This window comes from Mobula hypostoma, chromosome 1 (genome assembly GCF_963921235.1).
Source record: "Mobula hypostoma chromosome 1, sMobHyp1.1, whole genome shotgun sequence".
Lineage (NCBI taxonomy): Eukaryota > Metazoa > Chordata > Chondrichthyes > Myliobatiformes > Myliobatidae > Mobula > Mobula hypostoma.
This window is the reverse complement of record NC_086097.1, coordinates 65,977,273-65,998,443: the sequence shown is the minus strand read 5'-3', so window position 1 is coordinate 65,998,443 and position 21,171 is coordinate 65,977,273. Positions and strand designations below refer to the sequence as shown.

At 38.1% G+C, this 21,171-nt stretch overlaps 1 protein-coding gene across 3 annotated transcripts in view; it reads right to left on the bottom strand.

Moving 5' to 3' along the window:
* Positions 1-21,171, bottom strand: part of mipol1 (mirror-image polydactyly 1) — a 414,667-nt gene that overhangs the window by 41,183 nt on the left and 352,313 nt on the right. For 2 of the 3 annotated variants that reach the window (XM_063050030.1, XM_063050040.1), the window contains exon 10: positions 19,530-19,624. The exons of the other annotated variant lie outside the window; for it this stretch is intronic. In XM_063050030.1, coding sequence (XP_062906100.1) covers positions 19,530-19,624 — 95 coding nt within the window. The remainder of the gene's footprint in view (positions 1-19,529; positions 19,625-21,171) is intronic. 3 annotated transcript variants of the gene reach the window in all.

The following is a 21,171-nucleotide window of genomic DNA, read 5'->3' as shown; positions in this document are numbered from 1 at the left end:
GAATCTAACGATATCACTGGTATTTTACGGAAAGGTACTATCCACAAAGTTTCATTTTATGCGGATGACTTCCTGCTTTACATTTCTAATGTCGAATCTTCACTACCTTCTGTGCTTTCTTTACTATCTTGCCTTAGTCAATTTTCTGGATATAAACTGAACCTACACAAGACTGAACTTCTTCCTTTGAATAATTTGCCATTAACTGATAGTAACCATCCTTGTAAAATCATAAGAAACCAATTCACTTATTTGGGTGTAACAATTACCAAGAATTATAAATACTTACTTAAAGAAAATTTTCTTACTTTATTAAATTATATAAAAAGAACATTATCAAATTGGTGGCTCCTTTTGTTATCATTGATTGGCCAAATTAATTCTATTAAAATGAATGTTTTACCTAAATTCATATACCTCTTTCAGGCATTACCTGTTTTTATTCCTAAATCCTTTTTTGACTCTCTGGACTCTATTTTATCCTCCTAGATATTGAAAAATAAACATCCTCGACTGAATAAAGTCCATCTCCAGAAAGTTAAAAAGAATGGAGGTTTAGCTTTATCAAATTTTATGTTTTATTACTGGGCAGCTAATATATGGAATCTCACGTTGTGGTCATACTATATTAACCACGAGGACTGTCCCGGGTGGGTTTCTTTAGAAGCTAACTCGGTTAATACATTTTCTATGATCTCCTTGTTGGGATCTTCACTTCCTTTATCCTGAAGTACGATAACTGAAAATGTGGTAGTCAAACATACTTTAAGGATTTGGATACAATTTAGAAAACACTTTGGTTTATTGAGATTCTCCCTTTCTAGTCCTTTTTTTCAAATTATTTTTTTAAGCCTTCTATGACTGATGTAGTCTTTAAACATTGGGAAGGATTGGGCATTACACGTTTCCGGGATCTGTTTGTGGGAGGAAGTCTTTCTTTGTTTGAACAATTGCCAACTAAATATAGTTGACCAAAAACCCATTTTTTTCAGTACTTACAAATTAGAGTTTTTCTGCGATCTCAGTTATATACATTTCCCAATAGACCTGATAAGAACATATTAGATGTAATTCTTACTATGAATCCATTCTATAATGGTTCGATATCCAATATTTATGATATGTTGTTGGGAATGAGAAATGATTCTTTAGACAAGATTAAAAATCTTTGGGAACAAGATTTACAGACCTCAATTTCTGAAGAAACTTGGAATGAGATTTTTAAATTGGTTAATACTTCATTGCTATGTGCTCGTCATTCCCTCCTACAATTTAAAGTGGTTCATAGGGCTTATATGACCAAGGATAAATTATCTCGTTTTTATAGAGATATCTCCCTATTGTGATAGATGTAACAATGGAGAAGTTTCACTTATTCATATGTTTTGGACTTGCCCAAGTCTTGGAAAATATTGGAAGGAAGTATTCCAAACTTTTTCTGTACACTTTAAAGTAAATTTTAAGCCTAGTCCTTTGACTGCGCTATTTGGTATTGTTGGAAGCAAAGATATAATTCTGAAGACATCTGATTTGCACATTCTGGCTTTTATGTCTCTTATAGCTGGAAGGGCACTTTTGTTTAAATGGAAGGACGCTGTTCCGCCTAATCATGCTTAGTGGTTACAGGATGTTATGGCATGCCTAAATTTAGAAAAGATTCATTGTTCAATTTCTGAATCTAACCTAGATTTTCAAAATTTGTGGGGGCCATTTTAAATTATTTTCATAATCTTTGATTTCTTGTTAAAGTACAGAAGGTGGTTAATAGTATATTTTATTATCTGATAAATTTCTTTTTTCTTTTTTTCCCCAAACAGCTTCGGCTTTCATAGTGGGTATAGATCTTTTTTTCTCTTAATAAAATTGTTTATATTCCAATATATGAACAAATCTAATCCATATGAATATAGAGTAAGGAGTTCATTAATGTGATTCAATATACTGTATCTGGTATTATTATATTTTGCTTTTGTTTTTTAATATGTATTCTCTTGAACTCTGTATTCTTGTATATATAGAAATCAAATCAATAAAAATACTGAAAAAGGAAAAGGAAATACCAGCAATTTCTGGAAGCAAACATCACACCGTCTGTAAAAAAGGCAAAGATGAATACAGGCTGGCTTCTACAACAGGACAATGAACCTAAACACACCTCAAAATCCATAATGGACCACCTCAAGAGGCAGAAGCTGAAGGTTTTGCCTTGGCCCACAAAGTCCCCTGACCTAAACACCATTGAAAATCTGTGGATAGACCTCAAAAGAGCAGTGCATGCAAGACGGCCCAAGAATCTCACAGCACTAGAAGACTTTTGCAAGGAAGAATGGGCGAAAATCTCTCAAATGAGAATTGAAAGACTCTTAGCTGGCTACAAAAAGTGTTTATAAGCTGTGATACTTGCCAAAGGGGGTGTTACTAAGTACTGCCATGCAGGGTGCCCAAACTTTTGCTTCGGGCCCTTTTCCTTTTTTGTTATTTTGAAGCTTGAAAAGATGGAATTAAAAAAAGTAATCTTGCTTAAAACATTAAAGAAATGTGTTATCTTTAACTTTATGCCTTTTGGAGATCAGCACATCTTTTACTCGCTTAGTTATTCACAGTAACAGAAATTTTGACCAGGGGTGCCCAAACTTTTGCATGCCACTGTATCTACAAGGAACACTGTTGCAGGAAAGCAGCATCCATCTTCAGGGACCGTCACCATCCAGACCATGCTTTCTTCTCACTGCTGCCATCAGGGAGAAGGTATGGGAGTCTCAGGACCACACCACCAGTTGAGGAACAGTTAATAACCCTCAACCATCAGGCTCTTGAAACAGAGGGGAGAAGTTCACTTACCCCAACACTGAACGTCACTCAACCTATGGACTCACTTTCAAAAGTTCTTCATCTCATGACATAATATTTATTGCTTATTTATTTATTATTTTTATTTTGTTTGTTATTTTTCTTCTTTTTGTCATTGCACAGTTTATGAGCCTTTGCATGTTGGTTATTTGTCCATCTTGTGTACATGTGTGCTTTTTAATGATTCTATTATGTTTCTTTGTATTTACTGTGATTGGTCACAAGAAGTTGAATCTCAGGTTTGTATATGGTGACATTTATGTATTCTGATAATAAATTTGCTTTGAACTTTCACCAGTGTTCACTAAAATATTGTGCTTCGTGCAAATTACAAATTGGGCTACCACTGAATACATTTGCAAAATTGGCTGAAATTCAACATAAAACAGCAATTGGGTTGTTTACAACCAGAAATAAACATCAAATAGACTTGCACGATTTTTAGAATCTGCTTTTATATTCCTTGCAACAAATTTACCCTCAAATTTTATTATCTCCTCATTATGAATCCTTTCTGATCTTTTGCCGGTTTGTTAAATTCTTTCTTTCTGCAGGGTGTATGCAATACTCTTCAATCCTATAAGTATTTTCTTCCAATCTAATTCCATCTGTAACTTAAATTAGCCATAGGTTAATTATTTTTTCCATTAAGCATTTACTATCAATTGCAGAATATTTTCTTAAAGGTTTTTCAACACTCAATCACCATCAGATCTTTTAATCTAATTTCCTAATGTACTTTAGCCAAATCATCACTCAAACACATATAATTTAACCTTTTGTTAAATTTGAGACTGAGTCTGCAAACACAGTATGCTATAGGTAATGCAGCATTTTCATACTTCCCACTCACAATCCAAAGACATGGCATTAATTGGCTATTTATCCTGATGCTGGCGGCTGGCGGGAAAATTACAGAAGTGTTAATGGCCATCTGAGAGAGAAAACAGGTTACAGGAGAGTCAGCATAGGTATGATGAACTGAATGGCCCACTTTATGTTATAAAAATTGTGTTTATCACTTTTAGACTGAATGTAAATTCTTATCAAATTATGATCACTCTTCCCCAACATATCCTTTCCCTTAAGATTACTATATAATATATTTTTTAAAAAAACACATGAAGAGGGTAATCAGCCCTTCAACTATTTAATTAAACTATGGCTGATCTTTTACTTCAATGCCAATTTCCTGCACTATCTCCATATCCCTTAAACCATTTACTGAAGTGATTTCTGATCTTTTGTTCTCTCTAATAACACAACATCAAAATTAAATTGTTCTTCAGCTTTCCACAGAAGTCTGAGATGGATTTTATTAACTGAGATTTCATTTGTCCAGTCTACATGGAGATTAAAATCACCCATAATCAGTTGATTACATTTCTTAATAATCTATTCAACAGTATAAACAGTAACACCTACTCATGCTTTCTGCTCCTCCTTATTCCTTATCTTCATTCAAATTGATTCTTCCTGATCTGAGCTATGACCCTTCTTCACATCGTCCTGAAATCACTCATTATCAGAACTACATTCCATCCTTTTCCATACATGAATATCTGCAGAATATTCTGCTTTAAGCCTTGATCACCTTGTAACAAATGCCTTTAATAGCAGTTACACCAAGCACATTTCTTTCTTCTTGTGCCACAAATTTACATCTTGTTAATAATATTTTATGTATTTAGATAAATATCCTTTTTGAACTATTTTTCCTCAATTTGACTGATTACTCATGACTTATCAGTATTAATTAGCAGTTTCCCTCCTGCCAAGCTTTGCTTCTATTGCAGTCTTAATAATTCTTAATAATTAGCTTGCCTTCTCTCTTTATATATCTAACCTCACAAAATTCCTGGATTTTGCTCTCTTTTCAAGCTAAAATCGAAGTGTTTGCAGCGCCCAGTATTGACTCAATCTCTGCTGACATTACTTATTTGAACTCTCTTTCTTACCATTTAGTTTAAAGCCTTGTCTATCATCTAAGTCACTTGATTTGCTGGGGGTGGGGGAGGGAGATGAAAGACCTTGTGCCTCCAATACTTATAGTAGTTTATGTTAGCTTTTGGAAATAAGTACTTGCTGTATTTGCCTATTAGCCTTTTGAAAATCATGCAGTTTGACTCCCAGATCCAAATGCTTCTTAGAGCTCTGTCATTTCTAGTCGCTTTTATACAGTGCTTTTAAAGAAATTTATCCTGACCAAAATTACTACCTCACACTTCCACCATAGTATGACATTTGCCATATATTTGCATATTTAATTTTCTCATTTGTAACCCCCTTACATTCTCTTTGCTTCTTACTTTCTTAGCAGCCTACAGTATGCACTCAGCAATTTCACACAATAAAATAGGAATAGGCTACCAGACCTCTCAAGCTTGCCCCAGAATTCAAAATGAACACGGTTAATCTATGCTGGTCTCAATTTCTCTCCTACAACTCTCAATTCCACAATCTTTAAATATATTGAATGATTTGGCCTCCACCACCCCCAGGGGCAAAGATTTCCAGAGATTCATAGAAAGATTTCTACACACTTCAGTTATAAATGACTAGCTGGTTATTTCGTAGCAATATCCCTTTGTTCCTGATTTGATACTGTTTTCCTAATGAAAACTATGCCTTTGGTGCCATCATCCAAGTCATTTATGTACACTACAAAAAGCTGAGCCTCCAGCACTGATCTGTGGCACACCTTTTGGAAAGAGATTCATTTGTGCTTATATTTCCAAAACAGCTAATCACATTTCCCAAGTCCACATCCTTTTTTGATGGACGGAAGATTTCATGATTCATTAGATGCAGTAACTTGCAATGCCCTTCCAGTATTACAAACCACCAGTGCTAGTTTCAGTACTCTTCTAGTGATGTTTCACACAAGCAAAGGCCATCATTCATATGGCAGGATTAGGACCGACCAATACCTTGTCAACCGTGGACACTAAGGCTTTATTTTGATGATGTACATTGTAATTTTCATAATATCTCATACCACTGTGCATAATTATTTGAATTAGTGCTACATAGCCTGTACTTTAAGAGGCTGGAGTAAATGAGGGGGGAGGGTTTAAGTTGAATATTGCAATGCCATCAAAAGTGTAGATTTAACCCGAAAGATACATTTTTAAAATTTTTAACTTCTTTTGTAGGTATTAGTGCTGTATTCCTCTCCTTTTCCAAAAGACTTGTCAGTCATTTGCCACAGGCATACAGGTGCTGAGGTCTGATATGAAAAATCATCTTCAAGCCTCAATAAAGGTGATGTGCTGTAGCTGCATGACGTGGGAGCTGATGGACCCCATTGTGGTTCCTGGTGACCACACCTGCAGCCAGTATTGGCTGCTCAAGGAACTCAGGCTCAAAGTTGATGACCTGGAATCTGAGCTTCAAACACTGCGGCACATCAGGGAGGGGGAGAGTTACCTGGACGCTCAGGAGGTAGTTACACCCATTAGATTAGCTGCCTCAAATTCGGTCTGTGGTCAGGGAGAAGAGGGTGTGATTGTGAGTGAGGCAGGTAGTGGGATCCAAGAGACAGTGCTGGAGGAGCCTCAGCCCTTGAGCATATCCAACAGACCTGAGATGCTTGCTCCCTGTGTGGATGATAGTGAGGGCTGTAGGAAGGATGAGCAACCTAACTGTGGCACTGTAGTTCAGGGAGCCATTCGGGGGGTGGGGGGAGAGAAGAGAAATGTAGTGGTAATTGGGGATAGTATAGTCAGGGAGTAGACAGAGTTCTCTGTCGTGAGGATAGAACGTCCCGAAGTCTGTGTTGCCTGCCTCGTGCCTGGGCACAGAACATCTTATCTGACTGACAAAGGAACTTGCAGTGGGAGAGGAAAGGTCCAGTTGTCGTGGTCCATCTAGGTACCAAGGACATAGGTAGAACAAAGTAGAGGCTCTTCTGAGGGAATTTGAGCAGCTAGGAACTAAATTGAAAAGCAGAACCAAAAAGGTAATGATCTTTGGATTACAACCTGAGCCACATGCAAATTGGCAGAGGGCCAAGAAGATTAGAGTGTTAAATGCATGGCTCAAGGATTGGTGTGGGAGAAGTGGGTTTGAATTCATAGGAAATTGGCACCAGTATTGGGGAAGGAGGGAGTTGTTTCAATGGGATGGGCTCCACCCTAACCATGGTGAGATCTGGATCCTAGCGAATCGCATTACTAAGGCTGTGGATAGGGCTTTAAAATAAATGGTAGGGAGGTGGGTTCAACGGATTGGAGAAGTATGGATAAAGTAAAAGAGTCAAGTGTGGATAAAGAAAAAGTAAAAGCAAAAGATAAAAAAGAGAAAAGTAAGAGTGGAGTGAAGAAAAGTGCAAAAGAAAAAAAGATTACAGGATTTTAAAAGCACAATGAGCGTAAGGGCACTTTATTTGAATGCCCATAGTATTCAAAACAAGGAAGGCAGGAAGGTAAGGGAGGTGGGATAACGCTCTTAATTAAAGATGAGATCAGGGTGATAGTGAGAGACGGTATAAGATCTAAGGAGCAGAATGTTGAATCCATCTTGGTAGACATTAGGAACAGTAAAGGGAAAAAAAATCACTGGTGGGAGTTGTCTATCGGCCACCAAGTAATAACATCACAGTGGCAAAGGCAACAAACCAAGAATCTGAGGCATGTCAGAATGGAACAGCAGTTATCATGGGGGACTTTAACTTGCACATAGATTGGGTGAATCAAGTTGGTCGAGGCAGTCTTGAGGAGGACTTCATAGAATGCATCCATGATGGCTTTCTTGAACAGCAAGTTACTGAACCTACAAGGGAATTTACTATCTTAGATCTGGTCCTGTGCAATGAGACAGGTAAAATTAGTGATTTTGTAGTTAGGGATCCTCTTGGAAAGAGTGATAACAGTATGAGTGAGTTTCTCATACAAATGGAGGGTGCAATAGTTCACTCTAAAACCAGTATATTATGCCTAAAAAACAATGGAATGAGGGAGGATTTGGCTCATGTAGACTGGGAACACAGGCTATATGGTGGGATGGTTGAGGAACAGTGGAAGACTTTCAAAGAGATTTTTCACGGTGCTCAACAAAAGTATATTCCAGTTAAAAGCAGACACAGTAAGAGTGGGGAAAGCCAACCTTGGATAACTAAGGAAATAAAAAAAGGCATCAAACTAAAAGCTCATGCCAAGAGTAGTGGGAAACTGGAAGACTGGGAAAATTTTAAAAAGCAACAAAGAACCACTAAGTGAACAATAAAGAAAGGGAAGATAGATTATGAAAATAAACTAGCACAAAATATAAAAACAGAAAATAAAAGTTTTTATAATTATATAAAGCAGAAAAGGATGGCTAAAGTGAACTTAGGTCCCTTGGAGGACGAGAAGGGGGAATTGATATTGGGTAATGAGGAAAGGGCCAAGGCTTTGAATGACTATTTTGTGTTGGTCTTCATGGTGGAGGACACGTCTAGCATGCAAAGAGAGATATTATAGATGCGATGGGAGTGAGGACCTCAATACAATAACTATCATTAAAGAATCAGTGCTGAGCAAATTTGTGGGCCTGAAGATAGATAAGTCCCCTGGTCCTGATGGTATGCATCCCAGGGTACTGAAAGAAATGGCATAAGTTACAGTAGAGGCTTTGGTGATAATTCACCAAAATTCTGGGGACTCTGGGCAGGTCCTGGCGAATTGGAAGATAGTGAATGTCACACAACTGTTCAAAAACGGATGTAGGCAAAAGGCAGGTAACTATAGGCCAGTTAGTTTAACATCTGTAGTTGAGAAAATGCTTGAGGCTATCATTAAAGGAGAAATAGCGAAGCATCTGGAAAGAAATAGATCCATCAGGCAGACGCAGCATAGATTCAGCAAAGGCAGGTCCTGTTTGACAAACTTACTGGAGTTCTTTGAGAATATAAAGAACGCAGTGGACAGAGGGGAACAGATGGACATTACTTGGATTTCCAAAAGGTGTTCGATAAGGTGCCACATAAGACTTATCTATAAGATAAGGATGCATAGAGTTGGAGGTGATGTATTAGTATGGATAGAGGATTGGTTAACTAATAGAAAGCAGAGAGTTGGATATATGGATGTTACTCTGGTTGGCAATCAGTGTGAGTGGTGTGCCACAGGGGTCGGTGCTGGGCCCTTAACTGTTCACGATATACATTAGGTTAGGACCATGTGTAGTGTATCTAGGTTTGCTGATGTCACTAAAATGAGTGGAAAAAACAATTGTGCAGAAGATATGGAGAGTCTGCAGAGAGATATAGATAGGTTAAGTCAGATGGAGTACAATGGTAAAAATTTGCAGCATGCTGCTGTGCAGGGGGATTTGGGAGTGCTTGTGCATGATTCACAAAAGGTTGACTTGCAGATGCAACAGGCTATCAAGAAGACAAATGGAATGTTGCCTTCATTGCTAGACGGATTGAATTTAAGAGCAGGGAGGTGATGCTGCAACTGAACAAGGTACTGGTGAGGCCACACCTGGAGTACTGTGTGCAGTTTTGATCTCCTTACTTGAGGAAGGATATGCTAGCTTTGGAGGTGGTGCAGAGGAGTTTCACCAGGTTGATTCCAGAGTTGAGGGGGTTAGACTATGAGGAGAGGTTGATTCACCCAGGACTGTACTCGCTAGAATTCAGAAGAATGAGAGGAGATATCATAGAAACATATAAAATTATGAAAGGGATAGATAAGATAGAGGCAGGTTGTTTCCGCTTTTAAGTGAGACTAGAACTAGGGGACATAGCCTGAAGATTCAGGGGAGCAGATTTGGGACGGAGATGAGGAGGAACTGCTTTTCCCAGAGAGTGGTGAATCTGTGGAATTCTCTGCCCAATGAAGCAGTGGAGGCTACTCAGTAAATATATTTAAGACAAGGTTGGATAGATTTTTGCATAGTAGGGGAATTAAGGATTGTGGGGAAAAGGCTGGTTGGTGGAGATGAGTCCATGGCCAGATCAGCCATGATCTCATTGAATGGTGGAGCAGGCTTGACAGGCCAAATGGCCTACTCCTGCTCCTATTTCTTATGTTCTTATGTACACTGTATAATGTAGGTGGAATGTAATTATCACTGTCAGAGCAGTATAAGCAGTGGACATGGCTTCTAAAAGAAGAAAACAGAGGTTTTCTCTTTTGGAAAGAACATGCATCTTAATACACATGATAATGAATAATAGAGGGACCTAGAGGTACAGGCAGGCAGTTCCCTAAAAGTGGAGACACAGGTGGACATTGTGGTGACAAAAGCACACTTGCCTTCATCAGTCAGGGAGCTGGTTGCAAGCAATGGGACATCATTTTACAGCTCTACAGGACGCTGGTGAGAGACACTTGTAAAACTGTGTGTAGTTCTGGTTGCCTGGGTCTAGGAAGGATTTCATTACGCTGGAAATGGCGCAGAAAAGATTCACAAGGATATTACTACAACTGGAGAGCTTGAATTATAAGGAAAGATTGGCTAGCCTGAGTCCAGCTGACAATTGGAACAGGTACGCACTCTGAGAGGTGACCTTATATGTAGAGGTTTGTAAAATCATGAAGTGCATAGATAAGGTGAATGGTCACAGTTTCATTCCCCCAGGGCAGGGGGTTATAAAACTAAGGGATCTAGGTTTAAGATGACAGGAGAAAGATTAAAAAAAAGATCTGTGAAGCAACTTTTCCACCCAGACAGTGGTGGGTATATGGAAAACACCAAAAAATTGTTGCAGAAACCATAAGTGAAACTCTTTGCACTCTGAGCTTCACAAAGTGTTTGGAATGTACTGTGGAAAACGTGCCGATCTCCTCATGGGGACATACCATATTTATAAATAACAAATAAAGCTGGTAATTTCATGTAATATTAAGAAACAGTTTGGGTTTGGGTTTGGGTATTTGATCCTCCACAATATTCCAGGTGGGAATTTAAACTGGAGGTGGCAGTGTTTTCTTTACGAGGTCGAGTTGCGAGCTCGACATCAACCTGGCACGGATGGAGAGTGTGCTCGGGAGCAGTCTGTCACTGGATCGAACTTGGGAACCTCCGTTCTTGAGCCCAGCGCTGATCTCACTGCGTCACCAGCCAACCTATTGTCAGTTGAGTCTAGCTGACAATTGGAACAGGTATGCACTCTGATAATACATCAATAATCATTAAGAAATCAGAATCAGAGTTGCAGCCAAGTTAATGTTGTTCACAAATTGGCTACCAAGTTCGTGTCAGTGCAACTATGGCCATGTTAAAAATAACATTTTTGTGCTCCTGATGTGCCCTCCTCCACATCGGTGAGACCTGAGATAAATTGGGGGACTGCTTTGCCAAGTACCTCTGCTCCATCCCCCCAAAGCAGAATTTTCTAGTGGCCAACCATTAAAATTCCTATTCCCACTCCTGTTCTGACATGTCCATAAGACCATAAGACATAGGAGCAGAATTAGCCATTCAGCCCATTGAGTCTACTCCACCATTTCATCATGGCTGATCCCAGATCCCATTCAATCCCATACACCTGTCCTCTCACCCTATTCTTGATGCCCCAACTAATCAGGAATCTATCAACTTCCACTTTAAATATACCCACGTACTTGGCCTCCATAGCAGTCTGTGGCAGAGCATTCCACAGATTCACCAATCTTTGGCTAAAAAAAAAATCCCTCCTTACTTCTGTTCTAAAAGGTTGCCCCTCAATGTGAGGCTGTGTCCTCCAGCTCTGGATACTCCCACCAAAGGAAACATGTTGGTCCTTGGCCTTCACTATTGCCATGATGAAGCCATTCTTAGGGTGGAAGAGAAACACCTCATATTCCATCTGGGTAGCCTCCAACATGATGGCATAAACATCAATTTCTTCTTCTAGTAATTTTTTCTCCTTCTTCTATTCCCCACTCTGGCCTCTTACCTCTTTTCCTCACTTGCCTATCACCTCTCCCCGGTGCTCCTCCTTCTTCCCTTTCAGCTATGGTTCACTCTCATCTCCTAGCAGATTCCTTTTTTTTCAGACCTTTACGTTTCTCTCCCATCTGGCTTCACCTATCACCTTCTAGCTAGTCATCCTTCCCCCTTCCCTTCCAGTCCTGAAGAAGGGTCTTGGCTCGAAAAGTTGACAGTTTATTCATTAGCATAGTTGCTGCCTATCCTGCTGAGTTCCTCCAGAATTTTGTCTGTGTTGCTCTGGACTTCAAGCATCTGTAGAATCTCTTGTGTTTCTGAAGTTCCACAGGTTGTTGTTCAAAATCATTCCTTCATTCTGTTGCCTTTCAATTAGATTGAGAGTGAAATAAAAAAAAACACATTATTGCCTAAATGCGCCTGGTTGGGCTGAGCGAGGAACCATATAAAATTCACATAACGTGGCCTTTGTTTCCGAACTCATTATTTTTAATATTCATCTTTACCTTAAAAGAACATATAAATGACTGGTTAAACCTGCTCCTCAAGTTTTTTTTTAAACATGCAACTAAATAAATCAAGTATTTCTACAAAATATGTCCAACATTTTACACAGGCTGCCCTGCCTACTAGTGAACTTCTGACCCAAATTAGCATGGCTGAATTAAAGGCTGTTCAAACATGCTTTATTCCTTAATGAGTTTATCCATTATTTATCTGCACCAAAAGCTTTCAACACCTCCAATAGTTTAGAGAGGACATGACTTTTCTAATCTTTCCATTACAAGTTAAATAAAAAAAGATTTATGGCAATAAACTTGCACGTTTATTGAATTCATAACTTCTTTACTTGATATGCATATATATTAACCACATTTCGTAGAAGAATTTGGAAAATGCATCATAGCAAGCAAAACAAGACAAATACAATATCCTTCAGTCTTCAGCACTGTTATTAACCCAATGCCATAAATTATAGGTCAATATATACCTGCAGATTGCATGATAGGTTCTAAAACCAAAATGAAGTATAGGCAAAGCAAACAACTGAATCATATTAAAAAGGGACTTTTAGAGACATTAACTAAATTATTTTGTGAATTTTCTCTCTTTTCAAAAATGCATCCATAACCCAGTTAAATAATTCAATTAGAATGGCAATTTTAACATTTTCAATTCTTCACAATAACAATTTTTAAATAGTCTCTGAAAGATGATCTTGGAATAGCATACACTTATTAATAAGTGTAGGCTTTACAGCTTTGTGTTAATTTAGTCCAGATGCTATTTATAATGAGTAGCTAAATGAATTTTGTGTCACATCTATTCAGGGTTGTTGTTTGTGGACAAAAGGAAGCACACAGAAAGCAATACCAGGGATTCCACTGGATTCTTTTAAAAAAATAGGCACGAACACTTCAAAAGTGAGCTGAGGTAAATGCTGAACTGATTAGCAGATGCAAAAGTGAGGAAAGCTGAAGGTTAAGCAGTTGGAATTTTAAAATAAGGTTGTAATTGAATTCATTTCTAAGAAGGGACAAAGAAGGAAGTATGGCCGGGAGGAAGATCTGGGAAGGTGAATAGAAAAGAAGACAAGTTACTGATCAGAGATAGCCTTACCAGTGTTTGAAACAATAGCTGTATCAAGCCATGTGGGATGGGTAGATAAAGGATGAGTTTGTGCGTACGCATTGGGGATTCGTATTGAACAGAGACCGAGAAAGGAGAGGAAAGCGTGGAAAGACAAAGAGAGGAAATCACTGAAGATACTTGGGTAAACTTTTATGGTGTATGGATTGATGCCAGGGATTGAGAATTTTAGGAAAGAACTCATAGATACATAAAGAATATGTGCTGAGAAGGATAAGTACAGAAAACCAGGCAGACAGGGTATAATTCAGCTTAGCAATGACTGGAGAGGTGATGGATTACAAAGCCATGCAGGAAAGATTCACTTAGAAATAAGGTGTTTGTAAGCTTAGGCTCCACATTGTCCACAGAGAGCCAGAAAGAGAAGTGTATGTCTGGCTAATCTAGATGTGGAAGATGCAATAGTGATCTCTCAAAATAGCAATGCACGTTCAAAAAGCCGTCTGGTACAAATGCTGAGGTAAGGATCTTGCTGAAGTAACTTGCTGGTTGCAGCTCACGGTGAGGTCACAATAAACTTTATTAGGTGATAACTGACAAGAACTGATCCGCCTGGCATGCGTTATGTGAGTGAATATGATGAAACCAAGTGAGTCAAGATTTCAAAACAGTTGCTGAAGCTTACAAAGCATATCAAGATGAAGATTGATATGGCTGCAGACTGCTCTATTATGATTCAGGACAGAAATTTACAGAATTTCGTTAGTATAACTGACAAAAGCATTGCCCCACTGAAGACATACAGTATTTAGGAGAAATTCTCCATATGGTAGGGCAAATGTTTGCCAATCTATTATGTTTCATGCATGACAATACATAGTGCTGTATAGCAGTTTCATAGTAGACCAAATTGTCAGGTTGTATCTGTGGGAAAAGAAAGAGGTTGAAGAACTTACGTCAGATCTAGGAAGGAGACAAAAGAGGGTGAGAGGTGACCTGATAGAGGTGTACAAGATAATGAGAGGCATTGATCGTGTGGTTGGTCAGAGGCTTTTTCCCAGGGCTGAAATGGCTAGCATGAGAGGGCCTATTTTTAAGGTGCTTGGATGTAGGTACAGAGGAGATGTCGGGGTAAGATTTTTACGCAGAGAGTGGTGAGTGTGTGGAATGCGCTGCCAGCGGCGGTGGTGGAGGCGGATACAATAGGGTCTTTTAAGAGACTCTTGGATTGATACATGGAGATCAGAAAATAGAGGGCTATGGGTAGGCCTAGGTAGTTCTAAGGTAAGGACATGTTCGCACAGTTTTGTGGGTCAAAGGGCCTGTATTGTGCTGTATGTTTCCTATGTTTCTAACACCATAAATCCACAAGACATAGAGGCAGAATTAGGCCTTTTGGCTCATCAAGTCTGCTCCACCATTGGACTATTATCATCATCATTATGTGCCATGTTGTATTGACATGGGTGATCATGGTCTTATCCATAACCATAATCGTTCTTGGCAAATTTTTCTATAGAAATTGCCTTCTGGGCAGTGTCTTTACAAGATGGTGACCCCAGCCATTATCAATATTCTTCAAAGATTGTCTGCCTGGCATCAGCAGTTGCATAACCAAGACTTGTGATATGCATCACCAGTTGCTCCCATAGCTTCACGTGACCCTGATCAGGGAGCTAAGCAGGTGCTACACCTTGCCCAAGGGTCAGCTGAAGGCTAGTGGAGGGCAGGAGCATATTACACCTTCTTTAATAGAGACATACCTCCACTCTGCCACCCATTCGACAATGGCTGATTTATTTTCACTCTCAATCCCATTCTTCTGCCTTCTCCCCATAACTTCTGGTGCCCTGACAATCAAGGACCTATCAACTTCTGCTTTAAATATACCCAATGACTTGGCCTTCATAGCTGTCTGTGGTGATGAATTTTATAGATTCACCACCCTCTAGTTAAAGAAATTTCTCCTTATCTCTGTTTTAAAGGGACATCCTTCTATTCTGAGGATGTGCCCTTTGGTCCAAGACTCTCCCACTAATGGAAACACCTTCTCCACATCCACCCATCAAGACCTTGCAGTATTTCAAAGGTTTCAATAAGATTCCCCTCATTCTTCTGAACTCCAGCAAATACAGGCCTAGAGCCACTTAGAGCTTCTGATATGTTAACCCTTTCATTCCTGGGATAATTCTTGTAAACCTCCTCTGGACCTATTCCAATGCCAATACATTCTATCTTAGATAAGGGGCCCCAAACTGCTTACTATACTCCAAATATGGTCTGACAGATACCTTTTAATGTTTCAGCATAGCATCCTTGCTTTTATATTTTAGTCCTTGTGAAATGAAGGATAATATTGCATTTGCCTTCTTTACTACCAACTTATCCCTCAAGTTAATCCTTAGGGAATCCTGCACTAGGACTTCCAAATTCCTGTGCATCTCTGGTTTCTGAATTCAATCCCTGTTTAGTAAACTGCCTATGCCTTTATTCCTTCTACTAAGTGTATGACCATACACTTCCTGCTGAGTATATTCAGTATTTTCTCTTTTTATTTCGGATGGGAAAAGACTGGGTATGGCAACTGCATTTAAACTGGCAGAAACTATTCAGTTCGGAGACAGAAAAATTGTGCAGCACAGTTTGTTGAATAAGTATAAAGACATGTTGACCAATTTCTAGGATTATGTTAAAGGAGTGATGAATGGTTAAGGTGAAGAGATAATTTGTGGGTCTGAAAAGGTTTGAATCCCTCTGACTGCCGAAGCAGTGGGTCTGGCAGAGTAACCCACATGTGCAAATATCCATTGTGCCATTGTGCCCTACAATGTTCTGTAATAAACCACACTGTATTAGAGTGCCATGGTAGTGTAGTGGTTTACGTAATGCTATTACAGCTCAGGGTGTTCCAGAGTTCAGGGTTCAATGCTGGCACCATCTATAAAGAATTTGTACCTTCCCCCCATGACCATGTGGGTTTCCTCTGGGTGCTCCTCCTCCAGTCCAAAGACGTACTGGTTAGTAGGCTACTTAGTCATTGTAATCTGTCCTGTGATAGGGTTAGTGTTAAATAGATGGGTTGTTGGGTAGAGCAGCTCTTAAATAACCAACTAATTTCCAATTAATAAATAAAATAAATAATAAATAACCAATTAATAAATTAAAAAGGCATTAAATCAGCGACTAAACTATTTTATCGCAAGCCAGGATCTGTTTCCATGAGTGAATAGGACATGGAAAAAACTGAAGAAACATGGAATTAACATGAAAACAGATAACATCAATTGTTGTGGGCACCATGGGAACACTAGAGACACACTGAGGCTTCAGGTGATGAATAATTTTCACTATGAACACTTGAAGTGGATTCTGTTGAGCTAGCTAAGTAAAACAATTTACAATACTGGGCTTTTTCTCTTTGTACATGCAAGGGGCAGCATGGTAGCATGGCACTATTACAGTGCCCTCGACAGGGGTTCCAGTCTGTAAAGAGTTTGTATACTCTCCCTATTACTGCGCATGTTTCCTCCCACATTCTACAGACATGTGGATTAGTGTGTTAATTGGTCACATGGTGTAACTGAGCAGTGTGGCCTTGCTGGGTCAGCAGGGCCTGTTCCTGAGCTGTATCTCTTTAAAAAAACTAAATGTAGATTATGATAGCCAATGATATGAACTATTATGGACAAGGGACAGTACTCCTTTTAAAAAACTTACATCTACGTTAACCTGTGCCCTAGACTTTCCAGTTTAATAATGTCTTTCCTAAAACGGGGCAACCAAATAGTATCTAATGCTCCAGGTTTAGTCTCCCCAATGTCTTGTGTAGCTTTTGACTTCTATCCTATCTTGGTCTTTCTGTCAGATTTTGTATAACCCCTCAGAGTCCAGGATTAAGTAATCCTTGGAAGGACGTGGTTTATCTAAACTCATTTTCTTCGTATTAAAATTTATAAAATGCTGCATTTGTAATGCCCCTATAAATAGTGGATCTTTTTTTATTGCTTGTCATCATGCCTGTTGAAATTAGTTGGTCAATGAAAACCAAAATAAGGCTTTAAAGTAGTAAACCTGACTAGAAAATGTTCAATATATATGTGCAGAAAACCAGTAGTTAACCCATGCTACTGCAAAATGATCTTAACACCGCATGGTGTAATTGCTCACCCAAGTGTGCTTTCCTTTCCATATTCCTGTGTTTCAGAATATTAAAGTTCAGATTACTGTTTCAGAATTGTCATGTTCTTTATCAGAATATTGTGAGAATATTATGAGAAATTTGTGAGAATATTGACAGTGTCCTGAATAATTATCATGCATTTTACCTTCTATATATTTTAGTCATGCTTATCCATTCCCTTCATTAGGAAATCACCCAGAAAAAGTTCTTATTGAACTGCACCTATCATTATTTCTATTAAATCTTAATTACTTTGTGATCTTCTTGACCTCAGAGCAATAGGTTGGAAATTTTCAATACATGAAAGACAATGCCAGAACTAAAACACAAGTACTTCAAGTCAAGTCAAGTTTATAGCCATTTAACTACATACATGTATATAATGTATAAAGAAATGAGACGGTTTCTTCGAATCAGGGTGTAAAGCACATAATACACATAACACATGATAACTTATGAAGGGTAAGGATAAAATCTACTACCGCACATAAATAATAAACTGAAGTGCATTAATACTAAATATTGCAAGGTACGGAACAGATTAACCAATGACACTTTGAATACGATGCGGCCAGGAGTTCAGAAGCCTAATGGCCTGGGGGAAGAGACTGTTTCTTGTCCTGACTGTTCTTGTTCTTATACATCATAGTATCTTTTTAAATATTAACTCCATCATACTATTTCCTCACAATGCAACCTTCAAAAATGTTATTCAAATTAAGTATTCTGGGCTGGAGGATGGAGGTGAAGAAACAAAATGTGATACATATTTTACCATTATTGAAAGAAGGAAGAGCATTTTTCTTAATGTAGCTATAAGGAAGTGCAGATTTTGCTCCCTTGGTATATTAAATTTTTAGCATAACACTGTTTATAAATTGCTTCTTATGCTCATACTTCAACATTCTGTCACCTTCTTTCTTTCAGAGTTCTTTCTACTTCATAATCATCATTTGTGCTTCGGTTACTTCCCAGCTATTACAGCTCTCTCATGCCCAGCTTCCCAAACTTTAGAAACCTCAAGATTCAAAACGTAAGAGATTCTGCAGATGCTGGAAACCTTGAGCAACATACATAAAATGCTGGAGGAACTTAGCAAGATGGGCAGCATCTATGGAGTTGAGTATATAATTGATGTTTCAGGTTGAAACCCCTTGCCAGGACTGATGCATTCCTGGTTTTTATCTCCCTTCTGCTGGTGTCTTCAACTTCCTAGGCAACAGATTCTGAAATTTCCTTGCTAATTTTCAATTATTATCTGTCTTTAATCCTTCCTTATGCCCTTCATTAAACTTTGTTTTATTAAGTTCTTCTGGGACCAAGGTGAAAAACACTACACATAGCACATATAGTTACGATCCAACACATGCAGCCATAAAATAATAAATTAACACAAGTCCCTGAGGGGCATGGCCTGAAGATTGACATGTTGACATACAGTAAAGTGCTACAAGGTGCATGATTATGTAAGACAGTATAATGTTACTGGTTTTATTATAATAAAACCAACAGTCGTATAAATATGTGAAAGCGCAGCAATAAAAGATAAAAAGTGACCAGTGCAGGATGAGGGTGCGTCTGTGAGTTGCGGAGTGGGGGGTTGGGGTTGGGGGAAATGGCAGGGCGTACAGACAGGGTGTATGTGTGTGCTGGGTAGCAGCAGGGTGCAATTCTAACAGCCTAGAGAAAGAAGCCGTTACGTAGCCTTACAGGTCTGGCTCTATTTTATTCTGGTTCCACATGAATGTTGTTTATTCATGTGAACAACATTTAAGATTTTTAGTATCATAAGAAGCAATGATGGATGCCTACATGTAACTAATTAATTTTTCAAAAATTTTGCTCAGCATTTGAACTTACTTGTGGATAATGTATAGTACTTTTGAAATAAAAATGCCTTATGCATTCAAACATTAAATAGTAGCCTTGAATAATGATTGATTGCAAAAAAAACTTTGACCAGCTTAGCTGCATCCTAAAACAACCATTTAAAATTGAAAACAAATGTTAAATATTGCTCAATCCATTGAAGATAAATCGTGCAGCTTACCTGTAATAAAGCCTAAGTGTCTGAATTTCTTCATCTTGTTTCTTACATTGCTGAAATGCAATATCTCTTTCTTTCTGCATTGATACTAGTTGGGCCTGCAAATATATTACATTTATTTAGGTTCACTGCCTCATGCACTCATTGATTACTTATCATTTGGTTGTTTGCTTAAATTCAAAGTGATTTGCACACATTTGTCGTACTGTATGTTATACAACACTATGAACTACTACCTTTGCACATTACACTAAAAGAAACACTAATTGATTTTGTTCTTTATGAATGAACAAATCTATGCCTATACCAGGAATATTTAGCTTTGGTGCCTAAAGTAGGTTAAAGAATAAAATAGAAATACATGTTTTTACTAAAACCTAGTATTGAAACTCAAAAAACAGAAATCAAAAATGTATCCTGGGAAGCAAAGACCCACTGATGAAACTGATTCCAGTGTCTGTTGGTTGTAAGCTTTCCCTGTGCTGGAGATGATCCCTCTGCAGTTTTTTGAGGCACATTGCTCACACTATGCAACAGCACAGATGAATGTATTTCATAGAGTCACTATTTGAGAAACACTATGCCCTCCCCCCTCAGGTCCTCTGAAAAGATCAGAATTGCCATACAATTAGTGGACACCAAGCTAAGTGCAGCATTTAAACAATAAAGCAATGGAATTCAGAGATAGAAAAATAAACCAAGAGTCAATGAGCTATTGAAAGCACTTCAGAAGAGAATAAATACAACAGTGATAAGATTGGGGTCTCCAAGTTTATGGATATAACACATCAATGAAAAAGACCCTGAAAGTTCAGGGGAAATCACAGAGAACACACAAAAAAAAGAAGAAAAACATGACTTCAAATGTTTGCAACAGCTTACAACAAGAAAATAATATTGACAGCAACATATCTTTTAGAAATGTATATGAAAACTCTGACAGATGTCACACTCCAATGACACACTCAATTACAGATGCAAAATAGGGAGAGAATGTTAGGTGTTTCTTGTCAATCTGCAAGATTCTTGGACCAAACAATTAAGCTCTGGGTGACCTCAGTCTGTGTTTGCTTATAGAAATTGGACTGACATTATGGGGCTCTTCCTTAGCAGTAGAATAATTCATGATATGCTATTATAATGTCATTATAAAAATAATGTGCCATCAAATTTACATTATGGTATATAAGAACCCTACTTAACTTGTTCTTTATCATTAAAGCAGCAATGTACTGCTTATCCCTATATCAAACATGTAAATTCACATGGTTTTTATGTTAACTCATTCCCCTTTGTTTTCTATGATAATATGAAAAAGGAACACAAACACAATTTGTTGAGTGCTCCAAGGCTGTAGATCTTTGAGACCTTTCTGTTGTCATTTTGTTGGCTACATTGCTATCAAAACTATTCTTTATTTTACAATGGATGGTTTCCTTATTGATTATTTTATTAATTTGTACATGAAAATAGTAAGTAAAAACATTTCCCCTTGACAATATTCAAAATAACTATTTTTCAAATTTAACCAATAGAAAGCGTACTGTAAGAAATTATTAATGTGATTCAGCATGCATAGCTTTTGAAGGATTGAATAAATTTTGCTTAACCAAAGGTATGAGATTCATTTAATTGCCAGCTGTTG